At 41.5% G+C, this 21,085-nt stretch overlaps 1 protein-coding gene and 1 pseudogene across 3 annotated transcripts in view; one reads left to right on the forward strand and one right to left on the reverse strand.

Annotated features, from left to right (window-relative positions):
* The window catches only part of Copg2 (COPI coat complex subunit gamma 2), a 103,421-nt gene that overhangs the window by 69,082 nt on the left and 13,254 nt on the right, over positions 1-21,085 (reverse strand). For all 3 annotated transcript variants that reach the window (XM_060373856.1, XM_060373855.1, XM_060373857.1), the window contains 4 exons: positions 5,014-5,089; positions 4,086-4,178; positions 2,797-2,883; positions 1,595-1,752 (listed from right to left, as the gene is read on the reverse strand). In XM_060373856.1, coding sequence (XP_060229839.1) covers positions 1,595-1,752; positions 2,797-2,883; positions 4,086-4,178; positions 5,014-5,089 — 414 coding nt within the window. The remainder of the gene's footprint in view (positions 1-1,594; positions 1,753-2,796; positions 2,884-4,085; positions 4,179-5,013; positions 5,090-21,085) is intronic.
* On the forward strand, positions 12,565-15,185 carry LOC132649762 (small ribosomal subunit protein uS15-like; annotated as a pseudogene).

A 21,085-nucleotide genomic window follows, 5' to 3' on the forward strand; every position in this document is an offset into this window, starting at 1 on the left:
GTACCTGACACTTACTCTAAAATTTCCTCTGTCAAACAACTTTGTTATTTCTGAATTCAGCCACGCTCAAGTTTTCAGGGCACACAGAATAGAGCCAGATTTCTTTCTCTTTCTTTCTTTCTTTTCTTTCTTTGATTCCTCCCTCTCTCCACATAAAATATCAGCTTGAGGTTTAGGTGGTTACAAAGTTTAAGTATGTAAACTACATGAGCTATGGTCAAGGCTAATATTTTTTTCTTTATTAATCATCCACTTTACTGTCAATTTACATAACTTAAATCATTACAATAGCCCTGACAGATAAGTCACAGCACAGTTAAAGAAACTAAGTTCTAGAGATGTTAAGTTGTTTAATTCACAAGAGCCAGTCAGCCCCAGGGCCAAATCCTAGCCATATGACATCAAAAAGCATAACTACTCCATCTGTGATGTGAAACTGTCTGATTACTAGACCTAGTTCCAAGAGTTATAAAAGCTGTAATGTCAGTCTCAACTACCAAAAAGCACTGACGTGAAAAAGTACAACTACCATAATTAGAATGTGCACACCACCACGCGGTGAGACTGTTACTAACCCACTGCTGACGAACGCCAACACGTGGGCCACTTCTACCACCCTTTCTCTTCTTGGAAGGCACACTCCTCTGGCCTCTTTGTCCTTTCAGTTGTCTGCCAGGCACTGCTTATAGCAAGTTCTTTCTGTTATGAGAAACCAGTAGCTACCCTAGGGCTCAGCTCTGTTTTGGTTTAAGCACTGATATTCATAACTGACTTGAAAACCAGATTAGGCTGCCCTTCTTGGCAGTGCTTTGGAACTCAACTAGTCTAGAGATCTTGGTGTTAACTCTCTGGCTTTCCAGATCAAAGGAGACATCTAAAGTTACACCGTAACTGGCCACGTGGCAATGCAGATCTGGAATCCCGGCCCCCAGGAGGCTGAGGCAGGAGAGGCCAGCCTGGAGGGATCCCGCCGACACACTGTAAAGGGAAAGCCGGCACCGTTTGGAATGAGCATGCTTCCTCTTTGCTCCATGCTTCTTACACACTAAAGATCCCTGTACTCCTCCTGCCAAGTCCACATGTAGCCCACACTCACACAATGGCCTTGGACAAATCGTTCAATTCAGTATTTCCACAGTGATTCCTAATTTCCCTCCTGGTTATCACAGTCAATCATCTGCGTAACTCGTAACCTTCACAACTTTTTGTCCAGTATCAATCTGTAGGTATATTATTAGTAATCACTATATGTATGAAAATACATTAATGTTAAAAAAATACCATGTTACTTAGAATCCTCATTTTTTTCTTTATTTTTGTTTGTTTGGGATAGAGTTTGCCTGTATAGGTCTGGATGTCCTGGACTCACTCTGTAGACCAGGCTGGCCTTGAACTCAGAGATCCACCTGCCTCAGCCTCCTGAGTGCTGGGATTAAAGGCCTGTGCCACCATACGCAACCTTTAATTTCTTTTTAATTTGGCAAACATCAAACTTATCTATAAAGTCAGTGTTTCCCTAAAGACATTCATAAAGAAAATACATTTTAAGAAACATTAAGTTGTAAGTCAAATCAACTCAGTTTAGGGTACTCACCCATCCTCGCTTTCTTTCAGTAAGCGGCTAGCAATCCGAATCAGCAGACAATATGCAAACTGTGACTTGAGACCAGACTTGGTAAACTTATTTAACATCTTGGAGACAGCAAGCCGATCATTCTTCCTGAGGTGATAAAGCACTCCCAAAGCATGGTACTAAGAACAAGAAAAAGAGTGAAATGAGCTTAGACAAAACACTGACAGGAAAGACAACTGCAGAGAACTAAATAAAAGATTTTTCAAAAAAAAGATACACAAGTGTAAAAGACAAAATACACTATCTTTTTATATGAAACTAAACATTGGGACCACACACACATACACACAGAGTCTAATTTATAATTCACTCCGGAAGTTGTAAATTCAGACTGGACACGCAAGAAAGGGTTGCATACAACCCAAACATAGATCTAGTGGGTTCAGCAACGGACCGTGCCCTCGGATCTAGCTTACTTGCTTGTTAACAGACAGGGTTTTGCTGTGTTTCCCTGGCTTGTCTCAAACTCACAAGCTCAAGTGGTCCTCCTGCCTCAGCCTCCTGAGGGCTGGAACTACAAGTACAGGCCACTGCACGTAGCTCAAGGCCTCGCCAACTGGCTTTAAATCTGACACTACCTTAGCAAAGAATAAATCTCCACAATACTTTGTATGAACAGTGATCAGAACTGGACAAACAGACATCCCTCAAGAGGAAAATGACTGTTTTTTACATTACTAAATATGCTAATATAAGAAGCTGTGAACATTAATGCTTTTTCAAACACATATAGATATTTCAGATAATACTGCCAGTTAAACTTTTAATCATATTACTTTTGATAATAGCCTAATAAATATAAGAGCTTTCTGAAAATTTTCTTCAATGTTTTATATAGTAAAATGGCTTTATTATTTTTACAATATTTATTATATAGACCTAAGAAACAGAGTTTCCTTTTACATAAATTATTTTTTCAATAAAATAACTGAAATGCATTGTGAATTCCTTTGGAATAAACATTTCTATCTACTACTGAAAAGAGAATTTTTCCCGAATATTCCTACTGGAAGTTATTTATCTTCTACCAAACACTTGAAAAGACAATGGGACTAATCAAAATTAGTAAGATATCTGCTTAATAATATGCACTAATAAGTAGATTAACATGTCAAGAACTTTGCCTTTATTGCTGGACGACAAGATGCCAAGATTCAGAGTACCTGCACCATGATGTTGTCGCTCGATGCGGCTTCCTGGGCTTCGTTTATCCACCGTTTAACCACGTCATAGCTTATCTTCATCATGTGCTACATGTAAAAACAGGGGGAAAACATACTGCATGATTACTAGACATTAGAAACATAAGCTAAACTTCTTGCAAAAATTACAAAAAGATATTCCCAAACACTGAAAATATTGTTGATTTTTAAGTCTATGTTGTCTCTATTCCTAAGGCAACTATAAACTGCATTTTTTTCTTTAACATCTCTTTGCAAAGTGACAGACACCTACACACTTGTGTACTGGGAGAAGCAAGCAAAAGAAAGCAGCAAAACGAGCACCGAGCAGAACGGCACCTAAGTAATGTTATATAAGCTTCGCTTCCAGGAGACCCTCGGTAAGAAAACTTCCCTGAGCAAAGAAGCGTACAGCACATCCCTTCAACTAACCCTGATCCATGACATTCTAGCCAGGCGTCTTGTGATTTCACTGCTCAAAGGGTTTGCGTGCATGTGTAAGCAGGCGTGTTTGCTCATGAGGAAGGGGGATCTGGGGGTGTGTAAACATGTGTGCAGAAGCTAGAGGGAAAACTTGTTTCCTGAAGCAGTATCTCTCCCTGGGATCTGGGGCCTGACAACTGTCCAGCCTGACTAGGAGGTGAGCTCCCAGGATCTGCCTATCTCCTCCTCCCCAGAGCTGGCTTACATGTGCCACCACGCATGTCTTCTTACGTGCGTTCTGAGACTGACTGTGTCCTCATGCTTACTGGCAAGCACTTACCTCTAGTCCCAATTTCTTGATTTCAATCAGATACAATGTATAATAAGGTTTTAATGAGTACATTTCTGTTTTGATGAAAGGTGAAAGGAAAGCTATTCCTGAAGCAAAGGGTCACTTCTTAAAAGGGAATTCAGAAGTAGTAAGGGAGACTTCCCAGGACACAGCTAGATCCTGGGACCCAAGGGAAGCTGAGGACAAAGAGGCGAGAGGTGACCACGTGGGGCCCAGAGGAAGAACTTGAAAACCAGCCCCTGCTCCTTCCCTGTCCATCACTCCTATCCTACTTTCTACCTCCATCTGGTGCACAACTTTCAGATCCCAAAGCTTCTAACAATAAAAAGCTCACATTTTTATTGCCCATTACAACTGCTGAGCATTCTTCCACATACATCACAGTGGTATAAAGGTAACAGGGCGCACGTATTTTTAACTATTTCTCTTCTGAGAGAACAGTGATAAGCTGATACACTAGACCATGCATCAAAACAAGAAGCTGCTGCTCACTTACTAAGGAGGATACCAGTGCGGAGCTGGACACACTGGAGACTTTATCCACAATGGCCTGTTTCATGTATCTTTCAATAGCTTGCAACATTGTTCCCTATTAACATTAAAGAGAAGAGGTTGTTAAAACCACTAGTGCAAAATTACTACCCACAAAATAATGTACAAACACTGGCCATGTAGGCATTCTATATAAATATTCATTTTCCAATAAGCAGATTTTAAACAATCTGGTACAAGCTACACACACACACACACACACACACACACATTAGTTCAAGGCTAGTCTGAGAAACTTCGTTAGATTCTGTCAAAAAGAAAGAAAAGAAATTCCTATAGAATTCCTATATGAGGGTGGAGGCTCCTTTTGAAATCTTGAATATGCTTAGATCTTTCTAAATGAAAAGCCCATGTTATACATCTTGAACAATCCTACACAGCAAATTAATCTCTTATTAAGATACACAGGAAATTAAATGCATAATAGCCTACTACAGCAAGCCCTCAGCAAAGAAGCTTCTGGAAGTAAGCATCCTTTAAACTTTAACATGGAGAAAGCTTTTTGCCCTTAAAGGGTAGTGGCAGATAAAAATGAGTAAACATACTGAGACCAATATTCAGATCAACAAGAATTTGCCGACTTTTATATTAAAACTTTAACAGGGTAGCAAAATAAGTTAAGTTTTATAAAATTTCCAACTGACCTGGACCAAATTATAAAACATAAGCCAAGCATGGTGACACAAGTCTTTAATTCTAGCACTCGGGAGGCTGCAGATGAATTCAAGGATAGCCTGGGCTATGCAGCACGTTAAAGATCCTGTCTCAAAAAGAACCATAAACCTTGAGAAGACTGCAGCACACACAGACAGACCTAGGCACACTACAGTCAGGCTGGCCTTCACCAGCTCCCTGAAGCAAGGAGAACTTACATCTGTGATTCTACAGAGAGCTCTGATGGCGGGGCCTCGGTACACATCCTCCTTTCCAGTCATGTCCTTCGTCAGACTTTAAAAGGCAAATTGGTTAACAAGACTTTAGTTAAAATGTTCTCTTCCTAGAGTCCACTTCTAACCAAGTCAAAAAATACTTGTGGTGAATTCTGTTAAGTGTTAAGCCCTAGATAGAAACAGAATGCTCAACTCTATAAAGACAACGCTGAACATAACCAAGTTTTTGCTTCATGGAAGACACATTCCAATAGGATGAAAAAGTTAAAAAGTAAACCACAACAACAAATGAAAAACTACAGTTTTAAATACAGATAATAAACAATAATCATGATGATGATGATGACAATGTTAAAAAACAAAACAAAACAAAAAACCCTAGGCTGAAATCCAATTCCTGAAAAGCCATCAGACTAGAAAAACTTTTTATGTGAAACTAACAAATGATAAGCTCACTCATTCCCTCTTATCTCCCTCTCAGCCACAGGTTCCTAAGCTGACAATCATCAACAACTTCTTTCTGCCGAGCTTTAGAGCTAGGCAGATGCGCGTGAACAGAGCTGTATGGTCCACAGCGTGCTTTAAAGGAGGGTACTTGGCCTTTCATCCTCCTCAAGTCCTCTAGGCATCTACATCACTCCCAAATACAATCAACTCCCTGCCCCTCTACCTTTCTCAGCTCCTCTCCTAGATTCTAAAATGGGCACAACTGACTCATTCTGTTATGACAGCAGAAGCAAAAAGCATTCGAAACGGAGAGTTTACTGTTTATTCTTTCTAAATTATAAAAGTGATTAATTTAACAAAAGTTTCTAAATATTAGAAAGATAATCATAAGTTTTAGCACTCGTCTCTCCTCACCTACCAAGCTTTCAATGACACTTAACTGGAGATAACTGAGTTTTGTAGTAAGGAAGGGTTTTTGGTTTTGTTTTTTGTTTTTCCCACTAAATACAACAAAATTAATTAAAATGCTCACCCTGGATTTTAACCTTTCCTGTTTTATTTAATAATATAACAAGAATCACTCTAGATCCTCACTACTTTCTTTTCAAAACAATATTCTATTTCTTGTTACCAAGTAACTACTTCATAATCTAAAAGAATAGTAATACTGGGCATTTGATCCTGTTTAATGCTTCCCATTAGAGTAACTGCAAAGCTACCATGTTGGGGATCAGACTCGGGATCCTGAACTCACTTTGCCACTGAGCTCCAACCCCAGCCTGAAGTCTACGACACACTGTATCCTTCACCTCTGTTTCTCAGCATGTTTAGAAAAGAACAGGCATTGAATTTTGACAAGTACCTTTGGGATATATCATCCTGTGGCTCTTGCCTTTAAATACTAACCCGAGACAGTACATAAAGGGATTCTGTGCGTTAAGGAACTGGTGAGGGATGACCTGAATTCAATTCCTGAAATCCCCATGGTAGAACAAGACAACTGACTTCAGAAAGGTGGCCTCCATACCTATGCTATCACATATGTGCCCACGCATGTACACACAGAGAAATTTAAAGACGGACACGAAACTTCCTTATTGTGACGAACTGATTTAAAAATTTAAGATGCTAAGTCGGATGTGGAGGCACACACGTGTAATCCAGCACTCGGGAGGCAGAGGCAGACGGATCTTTGTGATGCCAGCCTGCTCTACAAAGTGACAGGCAAAGCTACACTAAGAAACCCTGTCTTGAAAAACAAAAACAAAAACAAAGAAAGAAAGAAATGCTGTTCTGCAGATACGAACTATCATAATCTATTATAATCTCGTTGTATAGTGCAGGCTAACTCCAAATTCACAGTCTTCCATTCTCAACCTCTCAAGTGCCAGGACTGGAGACATATACCACCTACGTGGCTTCATATGACTTTTATACAAGTTTTAAGTAAAACTGGAGGTAGCAGCAAATGCTTTTAATCCTAGTACTTGGGAGGCAGAGGCAAGCAGATCTGCGTTCAAGGCCAGCCTGATTTCAAGTGAGTTCCAGACTAGGGAGCCAGGACCACACAGTGAGACCCCACTTCAAACAAACAAAAGCCCTTTTAAGTAGAATTAATTTCTACAGTTAGTGTCTGTTAGAGTTTTCTGTCTCTTCTAGACTAGTTTTTTAATTCACACATTCAATTGTGAATTCACAATTGTTAATTCACATTCAAACATTTTCCAAACTTACTTGCTTTAAAGTTTATAAAATATTCCCACAATAAATTTTCTACTTCTTTCATATTTCTTCTTTCTCTTTTGTTCTAATTTTGTGCATTATTTCTTTTTCTGAATTAAGCTTATTTTCAGCCTTTAAAAAAATAGCTCTTTGGCTTGTGTTAAGTTTTCTGTTTTCTGTTAAGTTTTATAGTTTCTGCTTTATCATTATTAATTTCTTCCTTCTGCTTATTTGTATTTTTTTTTTTCTAATTTTCTAAGTAGAACATCTAGTTCATGGGGCTTCGTTATTTTTCTCACTGAAGTGAACACACGGTAGAAGCCTGTCACTGCTGTCCACTTCTGAGTCAAGGTTCCCAGACTGCAGCTGGAGCACAGGCAGAACCACACAGACCTGAAGGCACTGGTGGGCAGGGCCCAGGTGGAAAGCTGCTGCTGTGCCCAGCATGGCTGCCGCGCTTGCTAGAGGATCAGACAACAGCTGCTGGGCAAGTTCTGGGTGTCAACAGTCTTTCTAGATCCTGTCTCTCTGAGGCTGCAGGACACACGCCGGGTTCCCTGGACTCTCAGGAGCATCTGTAAACTAGATACTGTCATTACCTACAGACAACCGTCAACCACACGTTTACTACGTAACTTAGAGGCTAATGATTAGGAAAATTTGTGAGCACAGCTTTAATCATTCATTGTTCTTTTGTTTTCTAAATAAATTTGCAGTCTGATTGCACTGTAATGAGAAAATATATTTTCCACTATGTTTTTATTTTTTGACATTAAAGGTTTTCAGGATCTAAATGCATGTGGAATTTTTTTTTTTTTTTTTTTTTTAAGATAAGTAAGCCTTTATTTCCATGTTTTTCAAAGCAAGCTGGCTGAATTGGTTGCTTTGGGAGGTGATTAGTCAAAGCCACCAAATCCCATATCCTCATCTGATTCCTCCAATACTTCCTTACTCAACCTGGGGCCACAGCCCAGAAGGAGCAGCAATGCTGACTTCGGCCATGGGGGCAGCAGCCACAAATGCAGATGGATCAGCCAAGAAGGCCCTGACCTTCTCAGCAAGTGGGAAGGTGCAGTCAGTCTCCACACGCAAAGCCAGGGCCCGCTTGTGTCCGCTGATGATAGCGTGTGGCCCTGAGGCACCAAGGTGCGTTAACCACTTTGCAGACAAATGCTGGCAACACTTCCAACACCCTGTGGGCAGTGGAGCGCAGAGCCCCTCTGTGACATCAAGTACCTCTGGGTTAGGGTCGCTGCTGTCGTCCAACAGCAGCGGATGACCAGCCCGGGGGGGGGGCTCGGCACGTGGAGCACCGTGCTTCACCGGCTCCCACTGTCTCAGTGTCATCGCTGCACGTCACTCAGAACGTCAATGGTACCTCTGGAGGGTTTAGTGGTGAAGTCCAAAGCCTAGAAGAACGACTTCTTCTCGCACCCCAGACCCTCGCTCTGAGCGGCACAGTGACCTCACACAGGGAACAGCAGCAGGCAACCTTACTGGCCGGCAGCAAGTCCCTAATCTCAGTGAGGCCTGCCCTGAGGAACACCACGTAAAGCTGATGTTTCTATTACAAAGGTGCAACTTTTATAAATAGTAATCTTAATAAAATGTACTGTCCAAAACCTGTATGTGCTTTTATCTTCTTTGAAAAATGAGACTGATAATATCTGCTTCTATTTGCATTCATTGTGCTTTTGGCTTACTTGGATCATCTATTAACTGATTAAATAATTCACTACCATTCTGTCCTTAATTTTCATGATCAAAAAGTACATCTTCCGTCTCATCTGAAGTTTTTTTAAAACAGAAAGCAGTCTCCTAATATTAACAGCCCGAGCTCGGAGGTGTCTTGCCTGTGCCTCTACCTTCAGCTTTTACTTTGTATTTTTCCTGGCTCACAAACACCTAACAGAGTTTGCTGGGGTTTTGTTTTCTGTTTGCCGCTCCTGCTGCTGGGGTGTTTCCATACTGCCTAGGCTGCCCCTGAATCTGCAGTTCTCCTGCCCACACTTCCCAAGCTAAGAATGGAGGTGTGTACCACATACCAGGCCTGTTATGCTAACCTGTATCTTTTAACAGACTACATTTAGGGTTAACTGTATCCGATCATTTTGTGTAGCAACTTTCTTTTAAATACTTTCTTTGTTCCTTAGAAGACAATGCCCTCCAAAAGACTTTTGCAATGATGTGAATGTTCTACATCACTGAATACAGTATCCTAGGTTCTATGCAGTTACTGAACATTCACAATACAAGGGAGGTGACTGAGTGTTAAACTTTACTTCAGTAATTCTAGCAGGCTTGTGTGCAGCTACTGCTACCTCACCAACCCGGGCTAGAGTTTCTACACTCTAAGTGTTGTGCTTTCTTTCTGAAATGTGGAAGATTTATATTTTAACTTTAGCTCTTTGTGCGTCTGCCATAATATTTTGCATAAAAATTTAACTTATGAAACCTAAGAAAATTAATGTGCATGTAACATCTCTTGTCCACTTGCCCATCTCTCAATCTTTGTATATTTTTATATTATTATGAAATCTATAACTATATATATTTATATTCACTTTTTAACAAAATTTCTAGAGTGGTTTAGCCTTACTTTTATAAACTCAACATTCACTACTAATTCATTTTCTACAACTTAAAATAGAATTCACTCTTAACTTTAAGGTTACTGTAATTTGAATTTTTAATTGTAAGAAAAGCTCATTAATGTTATGATCCCTAAGATCTTTCATGTCTGAAAGTCTGATTATTGTCTCTGCATTTGAAAAACAACAATTTGGAAACTATTCTTGGCTCTCATTGTTTTCCTTATAGCTTTGCAGACCCCCATTCTCCTCTGACACCTAAAACTTATCACGAATGAGGGGGCTGGAGATATTACTCAGCGGTTAAGAGCACTGGCTGTTCTTCCAAAGGACCTGGGTTCAATTCCCAGCACCCACATGGCAGCTCACAACTGTCTGTAATTCCAGCTCCAGAAGAACTGACACCCTCATACAGATATACAAGCAGGCAGAACATCAATGTACATTAAAAAAAAAACTGTCATGAATGGCTAAAACCAGACTTGGTCAGTCTCTAGAGTCTGTGTACTTCTCGTCATCTGTGTCTGTCCCTGTGTGTATGGCAAACCCTCTCCCCCTCCTGCATTGACTATGTAGCACAGACTGGCTTGGAACTTGCTATGTTGCCCAGGCTAACTTGGAATTTCCAGTTCTCCTTTCAGCTTACCTAGAGCAGGGGTTGCAGGCATGCACCAACACACCTAGTTTAAGGGACTAGCACTCTTTGTCTTTTCTCAACAGATACAGAAACAAATAGATATAATCTGTCCAAAACGCACTTTTAGCACTGGTCACTCTGGTACAATTTTTCTTTGAATGCACTCTGCTATTTTAAGTTGTAAATGTTTTTCTTTATAAGTCAAGAAACTTTTCTTCTATTTTATCATTGAATGTTTTATTTAACTATAAACTGTTTTTGTCTCAGCAATATCAAAGATGTGCCCCCTCACTCCTATTAATCTTTCCTTTTCTACATTAGTCTTTATTATACATAAATATATATAATGTATACATTAATTTATATTTTACTATAGCATATACTTTATTACATATTATAATATATAATACACTATATATAGCAAGTACTAGTCTAGAGATCTGGATGTGTTGATGAGCAAAAGACCAACACTTGCGCTGCCAACAAGTGTATATCCCATAGAGATAATCTAAAGACTATTTTAGGCTTTGCAGGCTGCTAAGACTTCCTCACAGCTACTCAGTTCTACTACAGTAATGCAAAAACATGCAAGCAGAATACACACATTGGGGGTGGGAAGGTGGATATTATTTCTAAGACTTAAGCTTAAATAAAATTTATATGGTTGGATTTCAAAATTGTTTAGCACTATTTTTTGTTTTGTTTCATTTTTCGAGACACGGTTCTCTGTGTTGTGTAATGGCCCTGGCTGTCCTGGATTCGCCTTGTAGACCAGGCTGGCCTCAAACTCACAGAGATCTGCCAGCCTCTGCGTCCCAAGTGCTGGGATTACAGGCATGAGCCACCATGCCCAGCTGTTCAGCGCTATTAATTCCTTTTTTTTTTTCAATGTTTCTCCCTTTGAGACTGAGAATGAGTGTTAAGAGTGATTCTCTGCCACTCCACAACTGTATCTGGGGAGCATATAAGGTGAGATCTGTGGACCTATGAAACCAGAAAGCACATTGTTCTTCACCAGGAGGAGTCATGTCCAGAAACTTGCCCATACTACATTCTGACAATTTAAATACTGACACCTACAACTTCTGAGCCACAGCTGACACCATGGGTTTCAGTCTTTGAGGGATATTATAAGAGGGAGAATGTATTTTACATGTGGGGCAGACGTGAACTTAGAAGACCTGGAGGGAAGACTGAGCAGCTAAGTGTAAGGTCCCAAAGACATTCAGGTACTATTCTCTAGAACCTCTAAGTGTATTTTATGTGGCAAAGTCCTTTGCAGATGTGGTTATATAAAGACATTCAGGTACTATTCTCCAGAACCTCTAAGTGTATTTTATGTGGCAAAGTCCTTTGTAGATGTGATTATATAAAGACATTCAGGTACTATTCTCTAGAACCTATAAGTGTATTTTACGTGGCAAAGTCCTTTGTAGATGTGGTTATATAACGGAATTTAAGATGGGGGGTCCTAAGTACAATCATAATATACTTATCAAGAGTAAAAGAGGAAACTGGTGGCAGAGGCAGAAGATGACAATGAAGCACGAGGCAAGCAGCCTCCAGAAGCTGCGGAAGGTGAACAGACTTCCTTCAGTGCCCACAAAGACGTAGCCCTGGCCACCATTTTGACTCCAGCCCAGGGAAACTGCTTTTCAAAGCAGTTTGAGTGTGTCAGTATGTGCTGTATGTATGTATGTATGTATGTATGTATGTATGTATGTGTATTTGATGTGTATGCACACATTCATGAGCATAGCTGTGGGCACATGCATGCCACAGCAAGCATGTGGAAGTCAGAGAAGCTGAGATGCTCGTCCCTGCCTTCACCTGGAAGCACCCTGCCCTTTAACTGCTTCACTTGCAGAGAGTGGCCCCTCTCTGCTTCCATCTCACTACAGGGCGGCACTGGGGTTACAGGCGCTCATCTCTGTATCACTGGGGCTCTGGGGATTCAAACTCAGGTCCTTGTGATTCACCACAAACTCTCTGCCCACTAAGCATCCCCCAGCCTCATCTGGAAAAGGTAAGTTAGCAGGTTTGTGGTAACTTGCTCCAGCAGCACTACAAAAGAAGCTTGGCTTTTTTTTTTTTTTTTTTTCCCTAAAAAGGATCAGTTAGTAGACCTCCGCCATCATGGGTCGCATGCACGCTCCCAGGAAGGGCCTGTCCCAGTTGGTGCTGCCCTACCACAGTAGAGTCCCCACGTGGCTGAAGTTGACATCTGATAACATGAAGAAACAGATTTACAAACTAGCCAAGAAAGGCCTGACTCTCTCCCAGATAGGTGTGACCCTGAGGGACTCCCATGGCGTGGCACAGGTCCGTTTTGTGACTGGCAGTAAAACCTTGAGAATCCTTAAGTCCAAAGGCCTTGCCCTGACCTCCCTGAGGATCTCCATCATTTGATTAAGAAAGCCGTTGCTGTCCAAAAGCATCTTGAGAGAAACAGAAAGGACAAAGATGCCAAATTCCACTTGATTCTGCTGGAGACCAGAATTCACCAGCTGGCTCGTTACTATTCACTAAGTGGGTCCTCCCACCCAATCAGAAATACAAGTCATCACAGCCTCTGCTCTAGTGGCAGAAATTCTCCTGTATACACCAGCAATAAAATCACTTTTAATAAAAAAAAAAAAGGATCAGTTAGTAAATATTTTAGAATTCTGTAGCCTATATCTCTCTTCAACACTGCTTGAGTCTTTCATATCATGAAAGCAGTCATACACAATACATTAAAATGGGAGTGACTATACTAAAATACAATTTTATTTTAAAAGATTAAGTAGCGCTTTTAGCCATGGCTCACAGGCTCCCAAGTCTGTGTGTAGAACAGGGCTGCTTCGGAAGGCATATGTGGGGATGTGCTCAAAGAACTGTGCAGCGCAGGGGACAGCAGGTTAGTGGGCAGAGTCAGTAAAGAGCGCTTCTCCACTTTGCCACTAGTCATCTGATGAGCGACAGGGGTTGGGTGTCCAGTGTGACCTCAAAGGCTCATGTGTTAAAGACTTGCTGGCTAGAGAAGGGGCTTTTGTGACCCCCTGATGGATGCGTAAGATGATGTTATCATTGAAAGGCGGGTGAAACCTTAGGAGGCCGAGCCTCGCTGGAAGCAGTGGTTCACTGGGGGTGTGCTTTGAGGGGCATATTGTGTCCCAAGCCTTCTCTCTGCTTTCTGGCTCCTGTTCGCCGCAAAGGGTCCTCCTGCTCGACCTGCTCCCCAGAATGATGGTTTGAGACCAGAAGCAAGACAGCCAAGTGACCATGGCCTGAGGCCTCAGAAACAGTGAACCAAAGTAAGTCTGGCCTCCATTCTTTTCACCAGGTATGGTATCACAGACATTAAAGATTGACTAACAAAGCAACCTTCTAAGGAGCCTTGGAAATACATCCCGGAGCCACTCCTCTTAGTCCTGGCTAAACATTAGCTTTAAGCAACTCTCCCACATTTCTGGGCATACAGACAGGAGTTTCACGTATGTAATCTCACTGGATGGAAAACAAAGCACATAATACAGGCCAGCAACTAAGCAACATAAACTAAATGAGCTGACTCTGCACAAAACTGACCACTATACCACACTGAAAACCACAGAAGCCTGAAACTATGCCAAGTAGTTCAGAAGAGGCATCTAACTCAGGATGCATATACACCTTTCAATTTGTATATCTCTATTAAGTCTAATCTACTACTGAAGCCTCAATGGGAAGCCCCTACTATCTGAATCAAAGCTTGGACACAGGGAAGTGAACGGAACACAGCACGTAATCCTTGCTTCTATATCTCGTTCTAAGGCCATGACTGATGTCCATCATCTCTTTCCTATGCTATTTATTCTATTCCCTGTTAACCCTTAGTGTGTGCTTTATCCAATCTTATTGTCTCCCCAGGATGTGGCTCAAACCTATATTCCACAGGATGTTAGCCCTTTTTCGGATGATCCTGGTTGGACTAGTCCCAAATCACAACTGTCATAAGCACGAAAGCACCAAAATGTACTCAAGTGAGTAACACAAATCTGAAACACAATGCCACTTGCCGCGCTGTCCAGAATCAAGGTCAGCTCTCTGACTGCTATGAGCAGAGTCTCACTTTCCTTTTACTACTACGCTGACTCCAAAGCGGCCCAGCAGCCCTCTTTGCCCCTGATACACTAGACAGCTCACTCCCTGCTCCAGGCTTCACAGACGTGGCAGGGTGGGGTGTCCCTGGCTGCCGGCTTCTCATTCAGGGGTCTATAAAAGAGACGTGTGTGGGTTCTGTGCTGGGGACAGTCACTCCCAACAGGACCTAAAAGCCAATTAGTTCAGTGTTTCTGCTGTTTCACCCCTTAGCTAACAACGGTCTCTAACCTGAAACCTCTGCCTCAGTCTACCTCTGCTGAGATGAAGAAATACTTCAGCCTGAGTTAATGTGTAATTCACAGAAGCACGTGTACTCAGTTCTGGAGGATGCAAGGTCAAGCCCAGGTGCTGACAGATTTCGTGTGTGGTGAGGGGCTGGCTTTAAAGATGGCACTATCAAGGCGGTCTCACATGGCCAAAAAGCCTGAAGAAAAAGAGGCAGCACTGGGAAGCTTCTTTCCAACAGCGTTAGTCTCCTAGGTGACCTAAGTAATACTTCCTGAAGCCTTCCTTCTCCATATTACCTCACTGACACTGAAGCAGGTCTCCGTGCCACCACGTACTGCTTCCTCAAGCAGTACGCACCCTCCCTGACGCTGAAACCCTTTGATACAGTTCCTCACGCGTACTGACCCCCACCATAAAATTATTTCACTGCTGCTTCAAAACTGTGATTTTGCTGCTGTTATGAATCACAACGTAAATACCTGATGTGCAGGATATCTGACATATCACCACCAAAGGAATCATGACCCTCAAGGTTGAGAAACACTAGCCAAGAGGAGCATTTCCCAACCTCACTGGAAACCGTCTCTGACTTAACACCCCTCAGTAGGCAGCTCACCCCTCCATAGGGCTTCCTGCTCCTCGCAAAACAGATTATGACAACCATGACAGCTCCCACTCAAGTCGACTTCCATACTGTTTCGTCGTAAAATTGGCGGCAATGTCATGCAGTGCACTATGACAACAAACCAAAAACAGTTTTCATCATACTAGACAGACCTATGTCAAGCCCCTTGGCTTGTTTTCTATTTCGCTGTTTTTAGTTCTTCCAACATCCCAGCCCTTTGTGTAGACCCAGGCGGTCAGCACCACTGTACCCAGACTGAAGAGGAGAACTCGGTATTTATATGCTAATATACTATAAGTGAATTGCCTCAGTAATTGCCTCTCTAGCGTTATAAAGGAATGTGTGTTTGCATGTGTGTAGACCAAGACCAAGCCTTGGTGTTTCCGGCAGTTGCACGATGCATGATGTGACTTCATCAAAGCCTTGTTTCTGAGCACAAAATAATGCACCCTTACATGGCCCATTCACCAGAGCACCCTCAAGCACACTGGCTCAGATTTGAGAGGACTGCAGGCTATGAATTGCAGTGCATCTCCTGTGCAAACAAAATTTCTACCTTTATAAAAATGTAATTTTTGGAAAAGCAAACTTTTTTATATTTTCCTACCATAATTATGTAGCATATCAGTATTAAATTATTGTATCTTTGGGTTGTATTAAATTAGAATGTTTCATTTTAAAAACTGATTGAAATGCTCACTTGAATTTCATAAAATAGTTACTTAAATTTCAAATTGAAATTAGAATATCCAAAATGGCTTCAAACACACTTCAACCACTTTGTACTACACATTCGTGCAGATCAGCACTCTTGGAGCTGACAGCTATAAATAAAAATATTAACCAGCTCTAAAAATCATTGAAGATGCTCTACATCCTATGGTTTCGAACATTCAGCTAAAATTTAATTCTTTTTTTTCCCCACATGCTATCTTTTAATCACAATTTATTCATTTTTTTTATCCCAGCTGTAGCCCCTTCCTTTGTCCCCTCCCAATCCTACCCTCTGTCGCTCCTTCTTCTCCCCCTATACCCCTCCTCTAGTCCACTGATAAGGGAGGTCCTCCTCCCCTTCCCTCTAACCCCAGCTTATCAGGTTTCATCAGGACTGGCTGCATTGTCTTCCTCTGTGGCCTGGTAAGGCTGCTCCCCACTCAGGCCATTGAGTTCATGTCAGAGACAGTCCCTGGTCCTCTTACTAGGGTACCCACTTGGAGAATGAGCTGCCATGAGCTACATCTGTGCAGGGGTTATCTCCATGAATGATCCTTGGCTGGAGTATCAGTCTAAGAAAAGAGCCCTGGGCCCAGAGTTTTTGGTTCTGTTGATCTCCTTGTGGAGCTCCTGTTCTTTCCAGATCTTCCTATCTCCCCCTTCTTCCATAAGATTCCCTGCATTCTGCCCAAAGTTTGGCTGTAAGTCTCAGCATCTGCTTTAATACCCTGCTGGATAGAGTCTTTCAGAGGCCCTCTATGGTAGGCTCCTGTCCTGTTTAAAATTTAATTCTTTACATAAAAGAATATCAATAGTATGAAAATTTGCTTGCTTTTAACAAATGGTAAAATAATATGCATACCAAAATTGCTTTACAACGTATTTCTTTACATTATCAGTAAAGCTTTCTTTCGTTATTACTCCTATTTTTATATCTCAGTCATACGTTGTGACTATATGGGCAAAAGCGGTTTGAAGTAGAAGACACTTAGGAAGCCCTGGCACAGCAGGCTCCTACGGAGATCAGCCTCCGCTCTCGGAGGGTCCACCCCGTCCTCCCTGGCGGCCTACTGAGCATGCTTCACCAGCAGTAAGGGCCCCTCCTCAGCACCCGCACCGTTGATAATGGCCATCCTGCCTGGATTAGGACTGGGACTCCATGCACTTTGGCGTTTCACTGTCCTGATGCCTGAAGTTACTGAGCTGTCTTTCACATATTTATTGGCCACTTGTACTTCTTTTGAGAAATGTCTTTTCTTATCATTTGCCCTTCTTTGGTCGGATTTGATTTTTATGTAGTGTTTTCTGATCTCAATATATTCTAGACATTAATTGACAGGTAGTTACCTACACTCTGTAGACTGTCTCTTCATTCTATTATTTCCGTGCTGTGAAGAAGCTTATTGAATTTGACATAATCCTGCTTCTCAATTCTTGCTTTTGTTTTCTGGGTTACTAGAGTACCCATATAATTTGGAAAATGATTTGGAAAATCACTGCCCGTACCAATGCTTTCTTCTAGAAGTTTCAAAGTTTAGGCACTCATATTAAAGTCTTTTATCTATTTTTATATAAACTAAGTTTAATTTTCCTAGCAATAGTCGTCAAAGAGGCTATCCCAAAACAAGCCTTCAGCATCTTTTTCAAGAACCACTTAGACACAGATATGTGGGCTTGTCTCTGGGTCTTCTGTTTGTCTATGTTCGTGCAGGTAACGGCTCTTTACTACTGCTACACTAAAATAGATTTTGAAATCAAACTACTGTAGCTAGCTCCAGTGTTGTTCTTTTTTCTCAGTATGCTCTGACTACTGTCTTAGTCTCTGTTCTATTGGTGTGATACCATGACCCAAACAACTCTTATCAATGAAAAGCCTTTAACTGGTGGTGTCCTTACAGTTTCTGAGGTTTAGTCCACTATCATCACGGCAGGAAACATGGTGGCACACAGGCAGACACTGGAATAGCAGCTAAGAGCTACGTCCTCAGCAACAGGCTAAGAGAGACTCTAGACCTGGCAGGAGCTTTTGAAACCTCAAAGCCCATCCCTAATGACACACCTCCCCCAAAAGGCCACACCTCCTAATCCTTCTAATCCTTTCAAAAAGTACCACTCACTAGTAACTAAGCATTCAAATATATGCACCTATGGGGGCCATTCTTATTTAAAGCACCACAGCCACTAAAGATCCTTTGTATATCTACATGAATTTAAAGATTGTTGTTTTCTAGTTCCATGAAGCATGCTATTGGTGTTTTGATTGGGAAGTATACTGAATCTGGAGATCACTTTTTTTTATACTGGACATTTTAAACATGTCATGAGACTCTGAGTTCTAGTAAAAGGTTTGGGAATGTTGACGTTTTAGTGAGAAATGAATTGACTCAGTTCCTACCTGTCCTATTCACGTTGCTTTCAAAGTTAATTCACATTTCAAAACCTGTGTCATGCCTTTTCACATCTGTGCTGCCTTGATGAAACCCTCAGATCTTTCTAGATATTACAGAACTTTCAGATCTCTATGAACATCATTTCTGCCATACTATCAAAGACTTCTTTTTTTAACAGCTCTCTTAACCAGAAACATGAGGCTATTCAACTTTAGTTCCCATGCTGATGACCAATTTTATAAACTGGGCTCATTCTCTAGATAAGGAAGATTAAACAAAACTGCTAATGATAACATCAATAATAATGTAGTAATAAGTGAATTCTGCCTACTTGTCATGCACCAGGGGCCCTCTTTCCAGGAACAGGCTTTTCTCAGAGTTTTATGTGTCTATGATACTAACTATACACCACAGTACAATTGTGCTATCACCGGGGCTGGCCTCATGAAAAAGCTACAAAAGAAGAAAGAATTTTTCCCTGTGCCCTTAGTTTACAGGTCCTTCACTGGCCCCTCTTCTTCAAAGCTGTGCTCAGGCCAGAGAGGCAGAAAAAAAATCAGAATGCATCTCCAACACTGCTTGGAAACCCCATCAGTTAAAACCTAAGTTCATTTACTATAAGCCACACTTCTCACATAATCACAGAATATCATTTTGCTAAGCTTCCTCCACTCTAACAAAAACATTTCCTCTCCTACATTTTCCAGCATCTTCATTTTCTGCCGAGTCCTCACGATCAGCATCTCTAACACCTACGTTTCACCAACAGTCTATTCATGGTGACTTTCGATGTTCTTTAAGGTGAATTCTTTCTATCCTGCTGCTTTAATTTCTGAGTCTTGCACATTTCCACCAACAGTCTGGGGCAGTGCTTCTCAACCTTCCTAATGCTGTGACCCTTTAATCAGTTCCTCATATTGTGGTGACCACAAACCATAAAACTATTTTCATTGCTGCTTTATAACTTTGGTACTGTTATGAATTGTAATGTAAATATCTGTGTTTTCCAGTGGTCTTAGGTGACCTCCGCACAAAGGAGTCACAACCCACAGGTTGAGAACAACTGGTTCAGGGTTTTCCTAACGTATCTTCAAAGTTCCAAAACTACTTTTGGATTTTCTGTTATAGCAGCACCCCACATCCAGGTACAAAATCATATTTTCTACTCTACTGTTGCTATAACAAAGTATCATAAGGTTAGAGGGTTAGAGAAATGGTCGTTTTATGATACAGTTTACAGTTAATGAGCTGGTGTCCAAGAGAGGCCTCACTGGGCTAAGATCAAGACATATGAGAGTTATAGGAGCTGCTGGGATTGAGGATGTCCTGGAAAGGGCCATGTGCTGGAAGCTTCGTTCCTAGCACGGGGGAAGCTGTAACAGGTGGGACCTAGTAAGAGTATATGTCACTGGAGACACTGCCCCCGGAAGTGATTATTACAAATTCTCTGAGGACATGGTTATTCCTGTGAGAACTAATTGTTATTAAAAAACAGAAACAATGACTCCCTGCTTACTCTGATTTCTGGCCTTACCACCTGATCTCTTTATATACATTTCCGTCATTATAATATTTAATTATATTATAATCCATGGAGCCCTCAGCAGAGGCCAAAGAGATGAAGCTACTCAACTGTTGTGAGTAAGAAACTGTGTTGAATAAGAAACTCTTCCACAGGGTCCTGTGTTTGAATACTTGGTCCTCAAGCCAATGGTGCTGTCTGAGAAAAGTTAAAGAGCTTTTAGGAGGTGAGGCCTCACCAAAGCAAATGGGCCACTCGGGGCAGCAGCCCTTGCGGCCCTACAAGCCAGTCCACCTCCTATTTACTCTCAGCTTCCTGAATGTAGGTAACATGTAGTCAGCCAGCCCCCCCTCCCCCTGCTCCTGCAAACAAGCCTTCCCTGTCTGCAGTCAGACTTCCCACCAAGACAGACTTTAACTGTGTGAAACCATGAGCCAAATAACCCTTTCTTTCTTAAGCTGCTTCTGTCAGGGTACTTTATCATAGCAACAGAAGAAGCAAAGACACCAACTTGCACTTTCGGCCACACATGAACTAAACAAACCTCCACTGTTTAAAGAACCTTGCCTCAGGCGTTATTCCAGCAACAGAAAGTGAAGATAGGATGAACCCGTTTCCTCTTAGTCCTGCCTTCAGAGGTCACCTGTGCTCTGTGGCTCATGGCCTCTTCCTTTATTTTCAAGTCTGTAGCACATCTCTGATGTGCTTGCATCGCATTTCTTTAGTGACACGCTTCTTCTGCATTTTTATAGAGTTATGTTTTTATTATTTTTTATTTGTGGGTGTGCATATGTGTGTGTGTGACTGGATGGTATGAGGAGGCCAGAAGAGGGTGCTGGATCCCTCAGAGTTAGAGTTACAGGTGGTTGTAAGCTGTCCAATGTTGGTTTCCAACACTGGTTTTGTAACAAGCACTCTTTACTGCTGAGTCATCTCTCTAGCCCTCTACTTTCATTAAGAATGTTTAACCTTTCAAAGGATCACACAAATAAACCAGAATACTCTCATCAGCTTTAACTACCCTTTGCCACAGAATACAACCTATTCATAGAT

This window comes from Meriones unguiculatus, chromosome 21 (assembly GCF_030254825.1).
Source record: "Meriones unguiculatus strain TT.TT164.6M chromosome 21, Bangor_MerUng_6.1, whole genome shotgun sequence".
In the NCBI taxonomy this organism is placed as follows: Eukaryota; Metazoa; Chordata; class Mammalia; order Rodentia; family Muridae; genus Meriones; species Meriones unguiculatus.